The sequence below is a fragment of the Abramis brama genome, assembly GCF_963993115.1.
Source record: "Abramis brama genome assembly, chromosome: 20".
Classification (NCBI taxonomy): Eukaryota; Metazoa; Chordata; class Actinopteri; order Cypriniformes; family Leuciscidae; genus Abramis; species Abramis brama.
The window spans coordinates 26,866,018-26,886,335 of record NC_139982.1 but is presented as its reverse complement, the minus strand read 5'-3'; the positions used below and the strand labels follow the sequence as shown (position 1 = coordinate 26,886,335).

The 20,318-nt window shown below is 39.3% G+C and overlaps 2 protein-coding genes across 7 annotated transcripts; one reads left to right on the top strand and one right to left on the bottom strand.

Moving 5' to 3' along the window:
- Positions 1–39: 39 nt before the first annotated feature.
- Positions 40–2,900, bottom strand: rag2 (recombination activating gene 2). Its single transcript, XM_084094592.1, has 2 exons — positions 2,769–2,900; positions 40–1,977 (listed from the first exon to the last, which is right to left on the bottom strand). Exon 2 carries the CDS (start codon positions 1,961–1,963, stop codon positions 371–373), a length of 1,593 nt encoding a protein of 530 aa, XP_083950718.1. The 5' UTR covers positions 1,964–1,977; positions 2,769–2,900; the 3' UTR covers positions 40–370.
- iftap (intraflagellar transport associated protein) lies at positions 2,232–19,636 on the top strand. Of its 6 annotated transcripts, none has more exons than XM_084094597.1 (8): positions 2,232–2,347; positions 8,233–8,375; positions 8,467–8,633; positions 10,097–10,171; positions 13,067–13,121; positions 16,974–17,113; positions 17,239–17,352; positions 18,723–19,636. In XM_084094597.1, exons 2-7 carry the CDS (start codon positions 8,243–8,245, stop codon positions 17,347–17,349), a joined length of 681 nt encoding a protein of 226 aa, XP_083950723.1. In that variant the 5' UTR covers positions 2,232–2,347; positions 8,233–8,242; the 3' UTR covers positions 17,350–17,352; positions 18,723–19,636. The 6 variants fall into 6 exon arrangements, with proteins under 6 accessions (XP_083950723.1, XP_083950719.1, XP_083950721.1 ...); XM_084094595.1 differs by lacking the exon at positions 18,723–19,636 and adding an exon at positions 5,670–6,219 and having other exon boundaries at positions 2,327–2,347; positions 17,239–17,944; XM_084094598.1 differs by lacking the exon at positions 2,232–2,347 and adding an exon at positions 3,032–3,134.
- Positions 19,637–20,318: the final 682 nt, after the last annotated feature.

Sequence of the window (20,318 nt, the reverse complement as noted above, 5' to 3'; positions counted from 1 at the left end):
TAATATGTGCATAATTATAATTATAAACATAACATGAGGTTAAAATATAATCTCTCTGTAATTATCTTTATTAAAACAGAAAATCATACTCTACAATCTTTTCCACACATTTAAAAAAGCAACAAATCATCAGCTTAGTAATAATAAACAAGACTTGTAAAAAAAAAATGCATTTAATACTGCCATAAGCATTTTCATTGATTTAACCATTCATTTCTGTTGTTTTTATCAGTATGAAAAAATACACTTCTCCAATTTTTGTTAATATAAAAATCAATTGATATTCTTAAAATTAACAACAAAATAAACTTCAACAACAATGTAAAATGATATTATATCATGATATATAACTTAACAGAACATCAACAATTCAGTCAAAAAGTCTTCGCAGAAAGCTCTTCTTAGCTGGGGTCATTTTCAGTGAGACTGGAGCCTTGCGATGGGTCATCTTCATTGGGACTCTCTTCAATGGCAACATCTGGCGTGGTGGAGTCATCTCCTGCTTCGGCAGGCCTCCGTGATCCAGGCAGAAATACTTGCTATTGCCTTGAGAGAGGCGAAGCAAAAGGCTTTCAGGGAGCTCCATGCACTTGGCATGGACCCAGTGTCCACCTTCACCCCTGGAGCAGTAGATCATGGCAGGTCGGGTGAGCTCAGTAGAGTAGTAGGGCTCCCAGGTGTTGGGGTCCAACTGACAGGAGAGGCAGCACTTGATCCAATAGCCTGTCTGAGATTCATCCTCTTCATCTTCCTCATTGTAGGTGTCGCCCTCTCCATCGCTGCTATACTCCAGCTCATGAGGCTCTCGGCCAAAGTAGAGCTCCTCAGAGTCTTCCAAAGGTGCAGAGTCCTCAAAGTCAGTGGACTCCTGGCTGCATCCCTGAGTTGATGCTTCTCCATCTGGTTCCTTCTGGAAGTTTACCTGGTAGAAATGGTAGGCATCTGGTGGGGTTGGGTTTCCTTCTGATGGGACTGCAAAAAAGGCACTTCCTTTGCCCAGGCTGCCACCAAACCAAGTACGGCTGTGGATTATTTCGCTGGTCCACTGTGGAGGTTCGCGTGGCTCCATGTGGACTCCGACATCATCCAGGCCAATGTAGGTGCACTCCATGCGCTTTTGAGTCTCAGACTGGTACCCGCCGATAATAATGTACTCATGATAGCCAATGGGAGAGGTTATGGCACTGGTGATGGAGAGACCTTCTTGAAGAACATTACAGGTGATGACAGGCCTTCCTAGGAGAAGCTCCACACGTAGGCGGATCAAACGAGGTGGTCGGCAATCAGAGCTGAGGATGTGACCGCCCAGGAAGTAGACACAGTCCTCTCTCGCTAGAGCTACGTGAAATGACTGGCCATCCGTGAGCTCGGGGAGGGTGTGGGCTGAACTGCAACCAAACTCTAGGTCAATAAGAAAGACTTGAGGTGGACAGTCCACCACACTGTTCCAGTTCTCCGTGGTCCTCTCGGTGGGGGGCATATAGGACCTGCCGCCAAACAGAACGCAGGCGGTCTTCCCTCGGCTATGGATCACGCTGAGGGTGTGGCCGTATCGAGCGCTAGGGACGTCTCCAACCAGCTCTTTTTCTTGACATTGCAATGTGACTTTACGATTACATCCTCTGCTGTCTACACTCAACATGTAGAGACTTGAAGACAGTTCGTTGTTGGGAGTTCGGCCACCATGAATGAGGTAACATTCAGGGCTGCCATCACGAGGCTCAAAATGAGCTACCGCAGGACATCGGAGGGGAGGGAGATAACAGGAGTTGTTTGAAAATGAAATGGCTCGCAGCTTCAGTTCTCCGTTTTTTATGCGGACACCAAATACACCAGTTGGACATGAGCGTTTCGGCCAGCCCTTTTGACCAAAGAGGTAAACATCACCATCCAGCTCTAGTAAGGAGAAGCCTGGTTGCACAAGGCCAGCACAGTTCACAGCAGTTATAGGCTGTAAGGACATCTTTTTGCAGTGAGCTGTGTAAAAAAAAAAAACAAAAAAAAACAAACATTATTTTTATTGATAAATAAAATATTACATAATAAAATTCAGGTAAATTGCACGATCGTAAGGATGAATTCTGAATAGCATACCAGCATACTCCTATTAGTAAGAGTAGTATGCAATTAACTTCAAAAAAAAAAAAAAATCAAAGTATGAAAAAAATGCGGAACCATATAACCCTTTCCCTGTTTCCATAATAACACAGAAACATTCCCACAAGAAACAAGTTGTAGTTTTCTTTAGTGCCGTTTTTCTTAGATGATCGCGTTAAGCTTGCAATAAAACGACTACATTACCCAGCATCCAATGCGAAACTGGGGGTTCTCGTTCTACATTTAAACGGTACGTCTGAGATATTTTATAAGCTTTCCTCTCTCCTTTTCTCTTACTGTCTTCTAACAGCTAGCAGCGTTTTTCCTTTTTACACTTTTTAGATTCGTTTGTCGTTTGATTAATGTCTTTAGGTAATCAAATTAGAGATTTTTGTTATTTATTAAAACAAGTAAGTTTAACGTTAACGTTACGTTAAGCAAGCGCTGTCTGTCAACACTAGTGATACACTACAACAAGTTGAAGATAACAATCTTTTAAATCACGACATACTTTAATAATTATATTATAAGAACACGCCATTAACTTACGTGCTTATTTTAATTCTAACGTTACTCTATATGGCACCAGAATAGCCGACCACAGTCCAAATATTCCATATCTAGAATATAGTCTTAACAATATTCATCCTAATAATATGTATATTTCTTACCTCCTGGTCAATGCACTCCGAAATCTGGGAGCTGTTTGGTGCTGCTAACTTTTATTTGAGATATTAAAGCAAATGGTTAGTGACAGTGGCAGAGGTTCAGTGTTTGTGAAGGTTGACTGGCTCATCTTGAGGTTAACTGCCTGTAACTGCTGCTAACAACAGGTGTTTGAACACAACTCGCACAAGTTTGAATGAAAACAAGTACAAACTCGGTGTATTATTGGCTTGTGTATAAATATGGACTTTGTGTTTGTGTTTTACAGTTCAATTGATGATTCATTCACTTGTCAGTTTGCAAATCAGCTGAGTTGATGTTTTTTTCCATACATTATGGATCTCCCAGATGTAACTTTCATCTTCCAAAATGTACACTTACCATGGTAACACTATGTAGCGTGATTGGCACTTGTTATAATAATAATAATAATTCTAATTTATATACATTCACACTCACATATGTTTAACAATAAATCAAACATTGTTAAGTTATAACTCACATGTAACTCAATTAAACATCAAATACCGGTAAAACGTTACAATACGCATGAACTAATATGCATCAATTCATGCTTAACTAATGCACATATAATCACGTGTTAATGTATGACTCATGAAGAACTAAACCATTTATTAATGATTACTGCATCAGCAATTAATAACGATTCTATATGATTAATAGATTAAGTAATATATGAATTGTTATTAATTAAATGTGTCATAATATGTTAATTCCTTAATAACATATAGTATTAACTAATAGCGTAAAATTGATGTGTTAATTACCAGAATGGGTCGAAGCCATGTATTTCAACTTCCAGTCATCTGCATTAATTAATCATTAGCTAATGATTTGAAAAGGTATTATAATGTTATGACTTTACTTGTTGTGGCGCATAAACTAATTAAGTAATATGTCATTTTGGTTTTGACATCCACACTAAGCCATGGATTTCAATTTCCAGCCGTCTACAACCGGGATTCCACTGTGCCAGATGAACTGCCCCATCCAGTACCTTGTTGTTCATGGCGCAGGAATATGTCAGGTTAATCTTGAGGTCTAAGATTTAAAGGCAGAACAGTGAGAACATGCGGCCAGGCACTGCTATTTCATAACACTGTGTCTAGATTGGACGAAGACAATAGAACCCATTATAATAAATGATACTACACTGGATGTGGTGCGATGCCACACAACCCACAGTAAACTGATGACACATTCTATTTCTGACGTACTACAAGACTTCTGTTACGAAGGACAAATGGACTTGCAATGGTGACGTCCAGTGTAGACAGCTGTATTGTGGCATGATGTGACAATGGTCACGTCAAGTTTAATCACGGTGTAATTAGTTCAGATTCTGGTGTGCTGATATGTGTGCTGCCCAACTTACCCATCCTTCAAACACATTCTGTGACATTACATTCAACTGTGCAACTGCCCTGCAGACCTTTAGAGGGGATGTCAAAACCCATAACCATAATGGTATATAACTTAACAATTAGTTAATAGTCATGTGCCAAATTTGCAAATCATTAGCTAATGATAAATTAAAGCAACAACTGAAAGTTGAAGTACATAGCTTTGACCAATTGTGGTAATTAACGCGTTCATTTACACTATTAGTTAAAGGTAGAGTAGGCAGTTGCAGAGAGGCTAGCAATAGCAAGTTAGCTTTGAAAGCATGAGATCCCACCCTCCCTTCAGAGCGTCTCCAAAGTCACGCATCCTTCAAAACACATGAACGCACAGCAGTTTGTGCGACGCGTCACGAGAGACGGCGTTAAATTACCTCATGTCTCAAAGATTAACATTACAAAAAAAGTGAACATTAACAACTAACAGAGCTCTTACTTGCACAACCTGACTGCTACTGATTCATTTCCCCATTGATAGTGTTCACATGGAAACGCATAAATCTGAGTTTGAGGACGTGATCAACTCAGGGTAGAACGTAATTACGGTTTGGACATGGACTCTGCATAAGCTCGTTGTTTTGGTTCAGGACCGAATGCAATGATTGGATGAACATTTTTTGATCCTGAGACTTCCACTGAAGATATATGTACGTTTTAATATTTAGAACACTTCTGTTATTGATTGCTATCAGGATGTGAAGAGAGTTTAAACCAGTATAACAAAAAGTGTTTATAAAACAAATTGCCTACCCTACCTTTAATACTAAGTTAAGGGGTCCTTGTCCTGATAAACATTGAAGACCCCTGTGTTAAGGAATTATTACATGATGACGCATTTAGTCAATAGCAATTCATATACAGTATTACTTAATCTATCAATCATTTAGACTCTTTATTAGTTGCTGATGCAGTAATCATTAATGAGTGGTTTAGTTCATGAATCATACATTAACATGTGATTATCTGTGCATTAGTTAAGCATGAATTAATGCATATTAGAGCACTCGAATTGAAAAGTCTCAAAATATCTTTTATTGGCTGAGATTGTGTCACGTTGCACATTGCCATCACATATATTTCGGGTTCTTTTATGACCTGCATTCGACACCAAAATCACACTCTTCATAATCGCATCTGTGACAGTGTAGCCCGTCTCTATGTAATGTGCTGTTAAAATAGTCTCCTCTGTGTATCTGAGTGGTCTGTGTGCAATCAGGTTCAGTGAGGAGCAGAATGATTCACTCTCATTACACCAAATACAGAATGCGTGAGTCACACATCACATTTTGGCAGGAGGGGTAGCTCGGATTTGTAAAAATACTCCTTATTTCCCCAGGCTTATATTTGCATTAACTGTTTCTGCTTGGCGGCTCTTTAAAGGAATGAAAGAAATTAGGCGACTGGTGTTGAAAGAAAGAGAGAGAGAGAGGGAGAAGAAGGGAACAGCTGTGCCGGTCTCATTAGCATAATGTTTTTGTGTTTCAGAGCCCTCGTGCAGTTGCGTGTTTGTTTTGGAGGCCGAGAAATGTGTGTGTGTGTGTGTGTGTGCGAGAGTGCAAAAACAAAGACCCGTAACCACGAGTGCCTGGAAGAACAGTGAAAAACACAAACAGCGGAGCACCTGTGTCTGAAGAGCAGGGCCATGAAGAGGAGGATGAGCGACTCCCCTGAGGCGCAACACACACAGAAAGAATTCCTCCGGTGTCTCCAAGCGCATAGGAGAGCTTTATCCTCTCGCTCAAGTGCACTTACATGCCGGTGTTCACACTTACAGATGCTGTAAAAAAAACCTGTTGAGTCCTGTCGCGGATTTGCATACGGCGCAGGCAAATAAATGCTGTTGTTTGCCAGCTCTGTCACAAAGAGACGGAAGGGAGGCTGAAACGCAACACAACACAACAAAACTACAATGCTTGCATTATAATGAACAAGGATATCACTTTCAGACTACCTCATTGATTATAGCATGTAGTTTCTTGTGTTTGGTGTCCGATTCATTTTAAAGAATCAATTTGGTCAAATCATTAAAAGCAGGGTAGGTGATTCGTTCCAGAAACATTTTTTTGTTATGCTGGTTGAAAGTCTCTTCACATCCTGATAGCAATCACTAAGTAAAGTGGTCTAAATGTATATAGAGAGAGAGAGAGAGAGAGAGAGTCTGCGGAAGGCGTATGACCACAAAATGTTCGTCCAATCATTGAATTTGGTCCGAATGCAATGATTTGATACATGGGCGTCGGAACCATTGTATGTGGGTGGGACAAGACCTACCCACTTTTTAAGACCATGATATTGGACCCACTCACTTTTACATTCAGCGCATATGTCTGTTCACTTTTCAGAGCGTCGTCAGTCAAATCCATTCCACTTGAGGAATGCCCTAATGAATTAAACTCCATTTCCGCTAAAATAGCTACATTATATTTCTCAACGAGCCGCAACTGACGAAAAAAACACCCGTTGTACCCTTCCAGTCAAATATTGCAAACATCGCTTTAAGTTGTCAATGCTGGCAAATGACCATGGTATCAGCAGGTTAATCCACGGATAGCTGTGCATTTAATGCACAATGTGGTGGCGAGTTTAGTTTACTTGTTTAATTAAAAGGCATCAGAATACATGAAATTTTATTAGTAACATTTTTCTGGGGGAGGACCCACCCACTTTTTTTTTGCTTCCGACGCCCATGATTTGATATCAGACATCCAACCCTGCAAAAACTAATTTCCAGGAGATGGCTCAATTCTAATTGGCTAATTACTTCAACTTAAACCTGTTTTATGTCAGTTTGTTGCGAATGCAACCTTTCTGATTTTTTGTTTTGTACGTTTTTTTTAAAAAGTTTTTCATCTAATATTTATATTTCAGCTTTATTTTAATAAACATAATTTAGTTACCAAAAACAACATTGGTTTTATTCTTTAAAAACAGTATGCATGCAATGATACATATTTTAACCTTTTTTTTAGGTGTATATAAAATTAAGCTTATATGACTTAAATGGAAGGTCTAATTAAATGCAGTACATTGTGGTATACAGGACTTCGCAAACTTCCTATACTGCACTTTTTAGCAAATCTGGGTATTCAATACATGTAGCACTAACAGTCTATGGACCAGATTTACTAAACAGGGCAAATTAGCGTGAGAGAACGTGAGAGCACAATTCCAAAACCGCGCCGATGGGAGTGGAAAGTTCTGATAAAATAAAAGAACACAGATCAGTTCCATAATAACCAACGCAATCTACCAGTTAGCGTCTGTTGGTTTGAGACGTGCTTTTTTTGGCAGGTAAATAATGCCGCAAACAACAGTAAATTGACGAGTGCAAACTTTAGTAAATCACCTTGCGTGATTCATTTAAATACTTTCCTCCCATGAACTCCTACAAATGCATATGCAATAACTGTGCCCACTGCTTTCATCGCTAATTTTTCAATGCGTGTCTTTAGTAAATCCTGACAGTAGTTTTTTAATGCCAAAAGAGGATTTGCGCTGGCACAAGCTGTATTCCAAGAGAGAAGGAAGAGGTGGACCAGCAGTGCAGCTGACGCCTGAAGCCCTGCAAGGACTTGCGCTGTATTATTGATAGAGGAGAGTAATTAGACTCTAGTGTAGCACCTGTTTCTGTCCCTGCTAATGTGCCACCTGAAGAAGGCTCTCCCTGGGGCGTGTTCGTGATGAATGACACGGCGACAGCTCGTAGTTTCTGACGATTATCACGCCATTCTTCATTATATTTTAATGTCACGGCAATCACTGCCCGCCCCCCTCCCCGGCCGTCATTGATTGTAATTAAGCTGAACTTCAAAATGATAATTTTATTCCAATCAGGGCTAATGCAGCTATAATGCATATCGCTATGATAAGTGACCTGTAAAAAAGTGCAGCCTAGCAGAATCCCTTCATTCTTTTTCTCAGGTTTTTATACCAATACTTCCTTTTCATTTGGCTTGGTTCAGGCTCTCTGGTTTGCATGGTGTAAACAAATATCTCTTTAAATATCTCTTTCTCTGTTTCTTTCTGTATCTCTTCTCAATGTGGATAGGTTTGACAGGATGCCAGGTTTAGTTAATGGCTCAGTTGTGGACAACCATGACCAAGCCATGACTGAAGCTCTGGAGCAGTTCTGCAACTCCCCGGAGCAAACGTATGAGCAGTTCCTGTCCACCTTCACGAACCTGACCCCAGGTGAGCATACTGAACGCCACATACATCTTCTTTCCTCGGATACGTCCGTAAATCCTTCGCCTGTGGTCTTCACTGTCGTTTCCCATTGCAGAGAACGTGAGGGATACGCGTTTGACTGCTCCTAGAGGACATGGAGACAGAGAGATGGACAGCAGCCGAGAGCGACAAAGAGAGGATGGAGTGACAGAGATGGAGGAGAGCGTATACCGAAGGATGGGACAGGCGAATCGCTGCTCACCGACTGCTGATCAGGAAGAGGTCACAGCCTTATAGATTCAAACCGCTCGAACCGTCAAGTCTTTACTGGGAGAGGTTCAGGCAGAGCTCTCCTTCTCTTCAGTCAAAGTTTTAAAAAATAATTAAGTCTTCTGCTTTAACACACACACACACACACACACACACACACACACACACTCACACTCACATACAGGTCCTTCACTGTGTCCAGCACTGTTTCTGAACTCCCTGAAATGCCTCGATTGTAGTCTTGAGTTTTCTTTTGGGAACGAATGCGTCACAATATTCCTTATTAAAAATTTCCAGCCCAAGGCATACTAAAAAAAAGGGCTAGTTGAGTTGCGCTAGTAGTGTGTTGAAACTCGCGGTTATGGTAAGGGGCGTGACTTTTCAGAAACTAAAAGTGGTTGACCAATCACTGAACACTGGTCCAGCCGGCCAATCAGAGCACATTACACTTTTTGGAAGGAGGGGCTTCATAGAGACTGAACAGGGTACCATTCACATTTTCCTTAGAATGCAACCTCATATCAGCACATTAAAATTCACTCAGTGATCGTATAGCAACGCTCTGGCAACCATGCAAAACAACCTATGAGCGCCAGTCATATTTTTATCAGAATGCAATGGCCTAACAATGACACATCAACAGGATAAAATTCACAATCTATTAGCAATCAAACAGAATCTATTAGCAATCATATAGCAACGCTGGCAACCATGCATAACAATTTAGAGTTATGATGATTTTTCTATGCTTAAGCACCACTCATATTTTTACAGCCTAGCAACAACATAGCAACCACATAGAAATGTTTAAATCCAATTAAAACATTTAAGAACCTCTTAGCAATAGCAATGCTCTGGCCACCATGCATAACAACCTTGCGTTATGGTGGTGATTTTTGTACTGTAAGCACGCTATAATTTTTCTTCTGAATGCAACTACCTAGCAACCACATATCAACATGTTTAATTTCACTCAGAAATTATTATAGCAATTATAGCTTAAAACCTCTTAGCAACCAAGTTAGCAATGTAGCTGTGGGCAAGCCATTGGCTTTTTGGTGTATTTCTTCCTCGAGGCTTTTGGAATTCTCCTCTCAGTGTATCAATGTGTGTTTTGCTTGTCGGTATGTGTGTGTGTGTGTGTGTGTGTGCGTGTGTGTGTGTGTGTGTGTGTGTGTGAACGGTGCTTAAGACTCCCGCCTGGCTTGCGTATTGATCTCAGTGGGGCTCTGGCGAGCCACAGCACCAGTTACTGTCAATAACACAAAGCACATCAGCCAACATCCCAGGCCAGTCAATGCTAAAAAAAGAAGCCTCTGCATTATTTAGCTCTCCGCCACAAGGAGAGAAAAAGAGCTGTATTGATTATAATTTTGTTTTGATTGTAATCACACCAATTCTCATAGCTGCTGTCATTTCAGAGCATCATTAAAGGAAATGAGATAGTAAGTTTATGAGTTTGTGTGCTTGTATAGGTGCTGTTGGATGGCGGCTGTGTTGGAGGAAGACTGGGCGGCCCATCAAGCTCTGCTCCAGACAGACCTGTGAAGGTAAATGGTCAGGACATTCAAAACCTAACAAGCTACTTAGCGAGACAGTATTTTAAGGATGAAAGCAACATAATTCTGCCTTTGAAGAAAACTTATTTTGCATATATTCTAAGGCAGCATTGCATATATCTTCCACAGAGAATGCAATCTCAGAATTCAATATGATGTTTTTAGTGAAAATTCATCCAAGATGCCTATAAACAGGCTGTTATTTCATTCAGAACTATTGTACTTAATGTTTGTGTGTATATAAGCTCATTAGATTATGATAAGATAACACTTACATTCAATTACTGTAATAAAGTCAAAAGTTCAGTCTAATAAAAAATAACTAATTTACTTAACGTTTGTGTGTTACACATTTTAACCTTAGAGTATGCTGACACTAACTTTAAACTCAAAAGTATGCAAAGCTAACGATAACGTTAAAGTGTTGGAAATAGTCAAGAATTCAATTGAGTAAAAAGGACTTTTACGTAATCTTTCTGTGCTATGCATTTTTAAGATCATTAGAGTATGCTAAGCTAATGTTAACTTTAAAGGTCCCATGACATGCTACTTTTTGTAGGCTTTAATATAGGCCTTATGGCGCTTTTCCACTGCATGGTACGGCTCGGTTCGGCTCGGTATGGTTCGACTCGGCGCGGAACGGTTCGGCTCGCTTCGCTTTTCCACTGCGTGGTACGACTCGACTCGGTACGGCACGGTTCGGCTCGCTTTAGCTCGGTTGCTTTTCCACTGCAGTTAGTACCGCTTCAAAGTGGGTGGGACTGATCGTTATAGTTGCCGTCTCTACTGCCATGATATCATCATATTAAATGCAAATTTTTCATTCCGTGTTTCCCCATCCACTCCTCGGCAACCAACGAGAGGCACGTCTGCACCTCGTCCACTGACCACGATTCAGCCATTTTTTTTTGAAGTTTATACTGGCTATTTAAATCTAGCGGGTTTAGTGTCTCGTGTCGTAAATACAATGACGCTGGTAGTGATGATTCTGTCTGACCAATCAGTGATCTGCAATGTTTTCACGTCACATTTTAGTATCGGTACGGTACGCTTGGAACCTCAACAGAGGTGGTACCATTTAAAGCGAGCCGAAGCGAGCCGTACCGTACCGTACCATGCAGTGGAAATGCGCCAAAAGTGAGCCGTACCGAACCGAGCCGTAACGTACCATGCAGTGGAAAAGCGCCAAAGCGTGCCGTACCGAACCGAGCCGTACCGTACCATGCAGTGGAAAAGCGCCATTAGTGGTCCCTAGTACTGTATCTGAAATCTCTTTCCAAAAATTCAGCCTCGGTGCAGAATTATAGCCACTACAAGCCAGTCCCAGAATGAGCTTCCTTCAGACGGGCCGTTTCGGTGTCTGTAGCTTTAAAGACTAATGAGGAGGAGAAAGGCGGCGCAAGGTGGAGGGTGGGTGTGGCCTTGACCATCTTGCGCAACGGTACCATGCATGTTTACGTTGGATATATTGCAATGGCACGAAGACACGCAGTCGTTCAAGCATTTCAGTTTGACCCAGAATCTGATCCAGATGGAGAAGCAACGGATGAAGAAGTTGCAACTCAGCGGCTCCAGCAGGACGTTTCCGAATGGTTAGTTTAAAATATTATGTCTGGATACGGTACTTTATTCGGATGGTTTACAGTTATTATCATGTAGCTAACCTAACCTACTGTTGCCTTTTCATGAGAGATCTGTAACGTCTGTAATTTATCTTATTACAATTACATCAAGCTCTGCGATCTTGAAATGCGGATATCGCGCGCGCCATATAACCAACAGGAAAACGGTTATCCAAATAACAAAGAAGTGTACAATACAACACTCGCGTTACAGTGTGTGTATTCACACACATACTTGATGCTCTCTACCTTTACATTAGCGCAAGTAACTGCATAGGTAATGTTACAGCCACATTCTACGTGTAACAAGCTAACGTTAGGTAACCATAACAGTAAAGCCACACACTTGTATATCATTAGTTGACTTACTTGTCCGAGGTGTGTAGCCAAAGAGAGTTGGTAACGTTACTGATCCAGACTTTAGTTTCAGACGTTCAGCAAGCCCAGCTCTGTATTGTCCCTTTGGTGTTCATTTGTACATCCAATTATTGAGCAATTATTATGCTTCGCTCGCTCAAAAGCCATGATATCTCTCGTGGACGAACTAAAATCGTGCGCGCGCGCGTTCCTACTTCCTAGCTCGCTTTCTCATGGGCGAGAAATATTCTCTGGGCGGGCAAAGCAGAGAAAGGGGAGGTAACATTTCTCCTTATGACGTCATAAGGAGGAGTTTCAAGATCAGCCCGGTTGAGCTTCCATTTTCTCAAAGGCAGAGAAAGATAGCAAAAGCTTGATTTACACCGATTAAAATTTCTAGAAACTTGGGGACCATATACAGGCTAGGGGAAGTCATATTAATGTTAAAAAACCTCAGAAAGTGAAAATTTCATGTCATGGGACCTTTAAACTCTTGTTGGAATCAAGCAAATCAAGACTTTAATCCAAAATAAAAGTAGTATTTTACAAAATATTTATCTGTACTGTGCCTTTTTAAGATCATCAACGTATGCTAAGCTAACCTGTTAACACTGAACTGTTGTCATAGCTAAGCAACATGCTACTATCAAACTTTATTGGAAACAATTGTTAGCCAAAACAGTTTAATAAATCAGTTTAATAAAAATTGACTATTTACTTAATAGGTGTGTGCTAGGCCTATATGTTTATGCTTATTAGAGTAATGTGATGTTAGCTTAGCAATATGTAAATGTCGAACTCTATTTAAGTTAGTTGTGAATGAACTTTTCTGTGTGAAGCTAATTATCAATTCTAAAATAACTGTTTGTAAAAATGATTATTTAATTACTGTTTCTTTCCTTGGCAGTTTGATAATTATCTGGGAGATTCGGAGGACGAAGAGGAAAATGTTGACGCTACAGGTGTTTATTTCTTGAAAAAACATCATTTAAAGACATGTCACTTTACACCGAGTCAGTTTAGATTAGCTAGATTACACTGGCCTAGATGCACATTTTGTCTTTATTTACGTTTTTTTACACTTTTTTTTTTTCTTATGTAAAGCACATCAGTATGAATTCTTGCCATCTTTTTCATATTTCACAACAGCTTCAAATGGAATTGGATCCATCACAAATTCACATAATATTCACATAATATACATCGACATGTTGGCATCACCTGTATGGATGTATTTTAAGTGCGCAATGCTCGCATAAATATTCTTTTCATGTGCATATGTAAGGATTGCATGGTCTCACTTTACCTTTAATAGGGTTTAGTGGATATCATGTGCATGCTATGTTTTGTAATTAGAGCTGTCATACAGCTTGATTTAAATATATTACCATTTATTACACATATTCAATGCATGCAAATTCTAAACCGCTCCCTCATCATTAGAGCCGGGGGCAAGCGCTCGCTTGGCGAGGCTTAGCGCTCGCTGTGCAGGCTTGTAATGAGTCGCTCTTTTCTTGAGTGCCAGAGAGGCTCATTTAAACTCCAATGACCAGTTTAATACAAAAATAAATAAAATAGTTGAATAAGATTAATACTTTCCAGCCATTTTATTGCTGCAAGTTTCTAACTGAACTAAAATGATGGAAAAGCAACAACAAAAATTGGTAACCAAAATAAAAATGGCAATTGGCAAAAAATGTATGATTGAAAATATAAAAGTGCACTAGAGCTGAATGAAAACTAAATCTTAAAATGGGTTGAGGGGAAGGCGGTTCTGGTCAAAGCGGATCAAAGCTCAAAAAGAGCTACAGGGTACCTACAGTTTTAATGAAACACGCCTCCGCATGCTGGTCAGGGAGGTTCACGACATGGCATCACAGCAACAGCCTTCAGATTCATTAGCTGCGTGAAGCTTCTTTCTGTGTTTCCTTAGTGAGCTGGTTAATGGTCTTGTTTTTGAGACCACCTTGTTCTGAAAGCCGTGGGTGAGTGGGGTTTCTTTAGAAGTGTGCAGTCCACAAACACACACACACACATGGTGTTGTATACACTCAAACAAACACGCAGAAATGCATGCTACACCCCAGATGCCTGGTCCTCACTCAGCAGCTGAAACTATGACTTTCACTGTGACAGTAATTAGCTGTTTAATTAACATCAGCATCAATCGAGTTCTTGCCAGACCTTATGTCTTTCTCACTCACACATAAGCTACTGCACAAATCCAGAGATGCAGGACATGAAAACTGATTGTTAGCACATTAATCCTTCCTTTTTAACATAAAGTGTAAGTTCAATCAAAATGTACTGATCCTGATGTTGTTCCAGACTCTTAACACTTTATTTTTTTCGTTAGAACGTAATTTTTGTTTGCTGAATGCCTTTTCCAGAAGGCTCTAAAAGGGACAAAAAAGCACAATAAAAAACTAAAAACGCAAGCACAAATCTAATTTGTGTTTGCGTTCAAATCATCACATGCAAACTCTTATGAATCACTCACAAGATGAGTTTAATCAGTTATGTTTGACGTCAGTTTTGTCACATTTGTTGTGACGTGTGCTACGTTTGAAGATTTTACAAAACTCCTAGAGACATTTGCTGAGAAAAACAGACATTTATTTGTGCACAAGAAAACTTTTTAAACAATTTTATCTACACATGCATGAAAACTTCATGAAAACGTTTTTTGTGTGCATGTAAAATTTTACATTTGCAAAAGAAACTTCACTGTTTGTGATTTTTTTTTTTCAAAACTTAAATTATTTTGTAAATCTCAAAATAAAAAATTCTTCCCCTATGAGACTTTTTTTCTAAATTTAAATTTCAGACTTTCATGTGCGCACAAGATACCTCTGACATTAAAGTTTTTTGTGTATATTTAAAACGTTTTCTACTTTTACATTTGCACAAGAAACTTTGATGTGTGCAAAAAACGTTTTTACGACATTTAATTTGTTATTTGTCTAAAATCTCCTTGTCTAAATAAAAAAACCTTCCCCAACGATGAGACTTTTTTAAAATTTACATTTCAAACTTTCTTGTGCACACGAGATACCTCAAACATGAAAGTTGTTCTGCGTATATTTAAAGGGGACATATCATGCTAAATCCACTTTTTTAGCCCTTAAATACATTTTGTTGTATATTTGGAGTGTTTAGAAGTACAGAAAATTTGAAATTATTCTCTTCAGGTGCTTCGTTGATATCTTTATATTCTGTTTTGGTCATATTTTTCAACCTGTTCCGATTTTTCTGTTATCTATGACGTTTTTTGAACTATTACGTCACAGTATTTGCAGCGGAACTGCCAAATAAGGACATTGACTTCCGGCCCACCACTTCGAGCAATCCGCCATTTTTATTTCTCGCTGCAATTTTGTAGTCCAAGCTAAAGGATGCAGAAGATACGAGAGGGTAAGTTAAAATGTTCGGTTGTTGGATGTAGTAACCCACACGCTTAATTACACCGTCTAATGTAGATGAACTGCTGCGCTTGTGACAGGCTGCATGTCTAACTGAAAGAACGAGCAGAGAGAGAGACCCGGTCGCGCGCGCGCTCACTCTCTCTTCAGAGCCAGGCGAAAGTGTAAACAAGACTTCACCATCTCCAAACTAGACGCTGTCTTGCCCTCTTTCCCTCGCACATATTAATCAAAATAAATCGACACGGTGGTAAAAGGTCGGAAGACCAAAGTTTCATGTGTAAATACAGTAACACACCATTGCGATACATCCGTATGAAGACGTTGTTCTACAGGTTCGTCGTCTTCATTTTCATCTCGCTCTGGCTCGAACATGTAAGGCTGGCTGGACAAGTCTTCCGTTGTTGACATTTTGTTAATAACGTGTGAATAAAACGTTTCTGTGCCGCTAGATAATCGTATCTCTGCTATCAAACTACAAAAATGGCCGAACGGGGTGGAGTTGAACCGAGTGTCACCGCTACAACCTGGAGAGGGGGCGGGGTATGAAGTGTCTCAATTGTATTTAAAGAGACCGCACCAAAACGAGTTGCTCTCAGACGCACATCAGAAAGAGGGTAGAAAAGGGGCCTGTGGAGCTATAATAATGAGGAATTCAGACCCAAGCATTGCAGTTCCGCTTTATATAGACTACAAATGTATGATTTATATGTAAAAAGGAACGATTTAAAAGCATGATATGTCTCCTTTAAAATATGTTTTTCTACTTTTGCATTTGCACAAGAAACTTTGATGTGTGCAAAAAATATTTTTACGAAATTTAATTTATTTGCCAAAAATCTTGTCAAAATAAAAAATAAAATCTTCCCATATGTGGAGACTTTTTTCAAAATGTAAATTTTTTTGTTAAAAAAAAAATCATGCACAAGAAATCTCTAAAATAAAAAAATCTTCCCCTAAAAATTTCATATGCGCACAATAAACCATAAACGTGAAAGTTTCTTGTGTCTACACCAAAAGTCTATTTTATGTTTTATTATGTTTTTGTGAAAATTTCACTTTGCAGAAAACGGAGGGGATGATATTTAGCAAATAATGACTGGAATTTTCTTTTTCTCTCTCAAAAATGTACCAAATGGCTTTAGAAAACTCATAATATCATACATACAGTGAGTAATTCGTATTGTTATTGGAGCTTGACAATATCAGTCACAATCCACTTTCATTATATGGTAATCGCCGGCGGCACAAACATTCTTCAAAATATCTTCTTCTGTGAATAATGACAGAAGTTTCTCTGTAAAAGAAGAAACTGATTGTAAATGACTGCTGATGGACGGCTTTGCGTAAAAGAAACTGATTATTCATGCGTGTCTTGTTGTGTGTTGTCAGGTACATGTGCACTGCCAGGTGAGATTGAAGAAGATCTGATAGCTGTCTCCTCTTCATCGCTCTGTCACCACACACTGCTGGAGATCTCCTCGACTTTCACAGACCAGATGACACACACACCCAGTGCCGCTGAGAATCAGGTACACACAACTCTCTGAGAGCAGTCAAGCTCAGGCAGTAACTCAGAGACTGAGATGCACTTTTCTGTTGCATTTCACAGAGACTCTGTAAAATCCTGAATTAACCTGTAAAATGTTTATTCCAGGATGAAAGTGAAGAGGTTGTTCCTTTCCATCTGGATGAGGACTTTGATTACGACAACGTTGTGCTGTCTCACAAATACGTGATCCAGGAACAGAACGGCAGACCATCTTGAGCTGTAAATGCTTCTAACATCTCTCATTTTGCAGAGTAAAGTCCTTGTTGAGGCGATCAGAAATGTTTTCATTTCGCCAAAGAACTAGTAGGAAGATGAAGATGAATGTCAGCTGTTTTGCCGTTTTCAGAAACTGTACTACTCAGTAAACTAATGTTAGTTCACTGAAACTAAGAAACAACCCATTTTTCTTCCATAAAGTGACTTGCTTCTGAGTGAAGGCAGAATTGCTTTGATGAATCCTTCATAAAAAGACCAGGAGCATGTTTTTAAAAAGTAAATAGTCAATTTAATGTGTATTTTCACTTTAAAAGCACTTTGCATAAACAAACCATATGATGTGTATTCGTTTTGTAGTCATTATGATTATTATTGTTATTATTTTACAACTAGCTAGGCTCAGACGCTTTCATTTTCTGACTCAACAGCTGAAATAGGCGACCTGTGGTGTAACTCTTTTTCTGATGTACTTGGAAAAGTAATTAATTGCTCGCTCTGTCTAACTGTGTTTTATTCACTTGAACAAAACGCTCAGGGACTTTCTTTCTGTTCTCCGTACAAACCTCATAACGTGAATAAAAGCCCACAACATGTCTATGAAAAGAATCTGTCCCTTGAATTGATCGTTTTAGACATTTCAGAGAATGTCCGTACGTACCGTAAAAGAATTGTCTTGCTGTTTCCCAGCATGTTTCCTCTCATTTTCACCACCCCTTCATTTCCCCTACTTTCAAAAGTTACTTTTCTTTGTACCCTGTTACCCTGTGACCCAATGGGAAAATGTCCAGAGAAATGTTCTTTTTCCCAAACATGAACTCCCTACAGAGGGAGCGTTTTTAAGCATTTAAATGACATATAAATGATATATGTATGTATACAGCAGGAAATCTCACAATATAGGTGTGTGTGTGTGTGTGTGTGTGTGTGTGTGTGTGTGTGTGTGTGTGTGTGTATATATATATATATATACTGTATATATATATATATATATATACACACACACATTACATATTACTTAGGCTATAAGTAAGTATAAGTAATAATTAATTGAAAAATAACCAGCTCTAAAATATTTATTTTTAAGTGCTGCCTCTCTAAAATTATTTTTTTCATCTGTAGTCCAAGTTTAGAAATGTTAGGCTATATTATATTACTTAATTTTTTTTTAATGATAATGTGCATTGACAAATAGTAATACTTGACTGTCTTACCCAATTTTTTTTGTAATTATAATTATTAGAGTGTTGCACTGTTAGCTTAGCAACATGCTCACTAGAAATGACTTAAAAAAGTGGAAAATGTTGGTCAAAATTTACATTTATGCACAAACTGACCACCAACCGCAACTTTCAGATGCCATCTTTGTTTTTTAGCTCAACTGTCACAGAATGGAAAGCACAGGATTGTGGGATATCAAAGGCAGTGAAGGATACATCTATGCTGCCTTCAAAAATCGGTCAGTTGAAGGTATCTCAGGAGACAGGAAGTGAAACTAACATTGGATTCGAACGTGCCATGATGCCTTCCTACCTTCCATCCTTCCATCCATCCTTTTAAGCTCTCGTACGCATGGGAGAAAGTATAATGTGTAATATGGAGGAATAAGTCCTGCCTTCTAAATAAAAGAGCCAATATGGAAATATGAAATGTTATCATAAGCTTGGAGAATTTGATGTTTCTCCATTCAAAGAGAGGAGCTGCACTTGCATGACTGAAATAGCGGCCCGAGGGGCATTTCAAAGATGGCCGCCGAGTGAAATGACTTGCCTGAAAGGGACTTTGATCAAACTTCACTGAAATCAGTCTTTTTGCACAACCTACAAAAATCGCTCGTCGCTCCATGCGATTGCTGCTTCTGCAAACCGCCGATCAATGCTGTTAAAATATACATCCTCATATAGTTCCAAACCTATAAAATGCTATTTCTTTCTGTGAAGCACCCTAAAAGTTGTCCATATGACTCGTGCGCTATATTCCAAGTGCTCTGAAGTCATACACTAGCTTTGCATGATTTATTTGCTATTATTCACCCTCAAAGCAATTCATCCACTTATTCTCGATTCAAATATGTTGCAGGTTTGACATAATGATGTTTTTGGTCACAAAACAAGTGAAAATCAATGACATCTGATGTTACAATTAGCAGCCCAGGTGCCATATTTGTTGTCTTAAAGGGATAGTTCACGCAAAAATTAAAGTTCTGTCATTAATTACTCACCCTGAAGTCATTCCAAAATATGTTAGGCATTCGTTCATTTTCAGAACTCAAATAAAGATCTTTTTGATGAAATCTGAAAGCTTTCTGTACCTCCATTGACAGCTACGCAACTACCACTTTCAATCCCCAAAAAGGTATAAAGACATCATTAAAGTAATCCATGAGACTCCAGTGGTTTAACCTCAATTTAATGAAGCGATGCAAGTTCTTTGTGCGAACCCCCCCCCCCCCCCCCAAAATTATTACAAAATATGAATCTCCAACGCCATCAACGTCTGCTCTCGCGTCAACACAGAACACATGCGCTGTGGTGCTCTCATTAACGTGAGTTCGAGATTAAGACATTGTAAATAAACTGGTAAATTATGTTTTTTTGTGCAAACAAAGCAATTAACCATTTAGGCCAATTCAACCTGCACCGACAGACCGCAACAGACACTGTCGTATCAGTGTTACCCCTGTCGGTGTTTTGTTGGCGTTGGTCGGCTCCAATGTTCTCAGTTCAAACATATTGACATGGCGTTTGTCGGGTCACGGAATGTCTGAGAAGTGACGTACTGACTGTCGGCATTGGTTGGCGTCTGTCGGTGCAGTGTGAATTGGCCTTTTTGTTTTATGGAAGAAAACTTATTTTGTGTTCAAGAAAAAAATAACAGCATTGAACAATGAGGTCGAGTAAATAATTTCCCTTTAAAGACCATAAACGCCCATGCCTCTGCTTCGGTCTTGAACAATATGTAATCAAATAAAT

Coding starts and splice junctions, on each gene's coding strand:
- rag2 (XM_084094592.1), bottom strand. CDS start 1,963: ATGTCCTTACAGCCTATAACTGCTGTGAACTGTGCTGGCCTTGTGCAA.
- iftap (XM_084094598.1), top strand. Junction 8,376..8,466: donor CTTCACGAACCTGACCCCAG/GTGAGCATACTG, acceptor TTCCCATTGCAG/AGAACGTGAGGGATACGCGT. Junction 8,634..10,096: donor CGACTGCTGATCAGGAAGAG/GTCACAGCCTTA, acceptor GTGCTTGTATAG/GTGCTGTTGGATGGCGGCTG.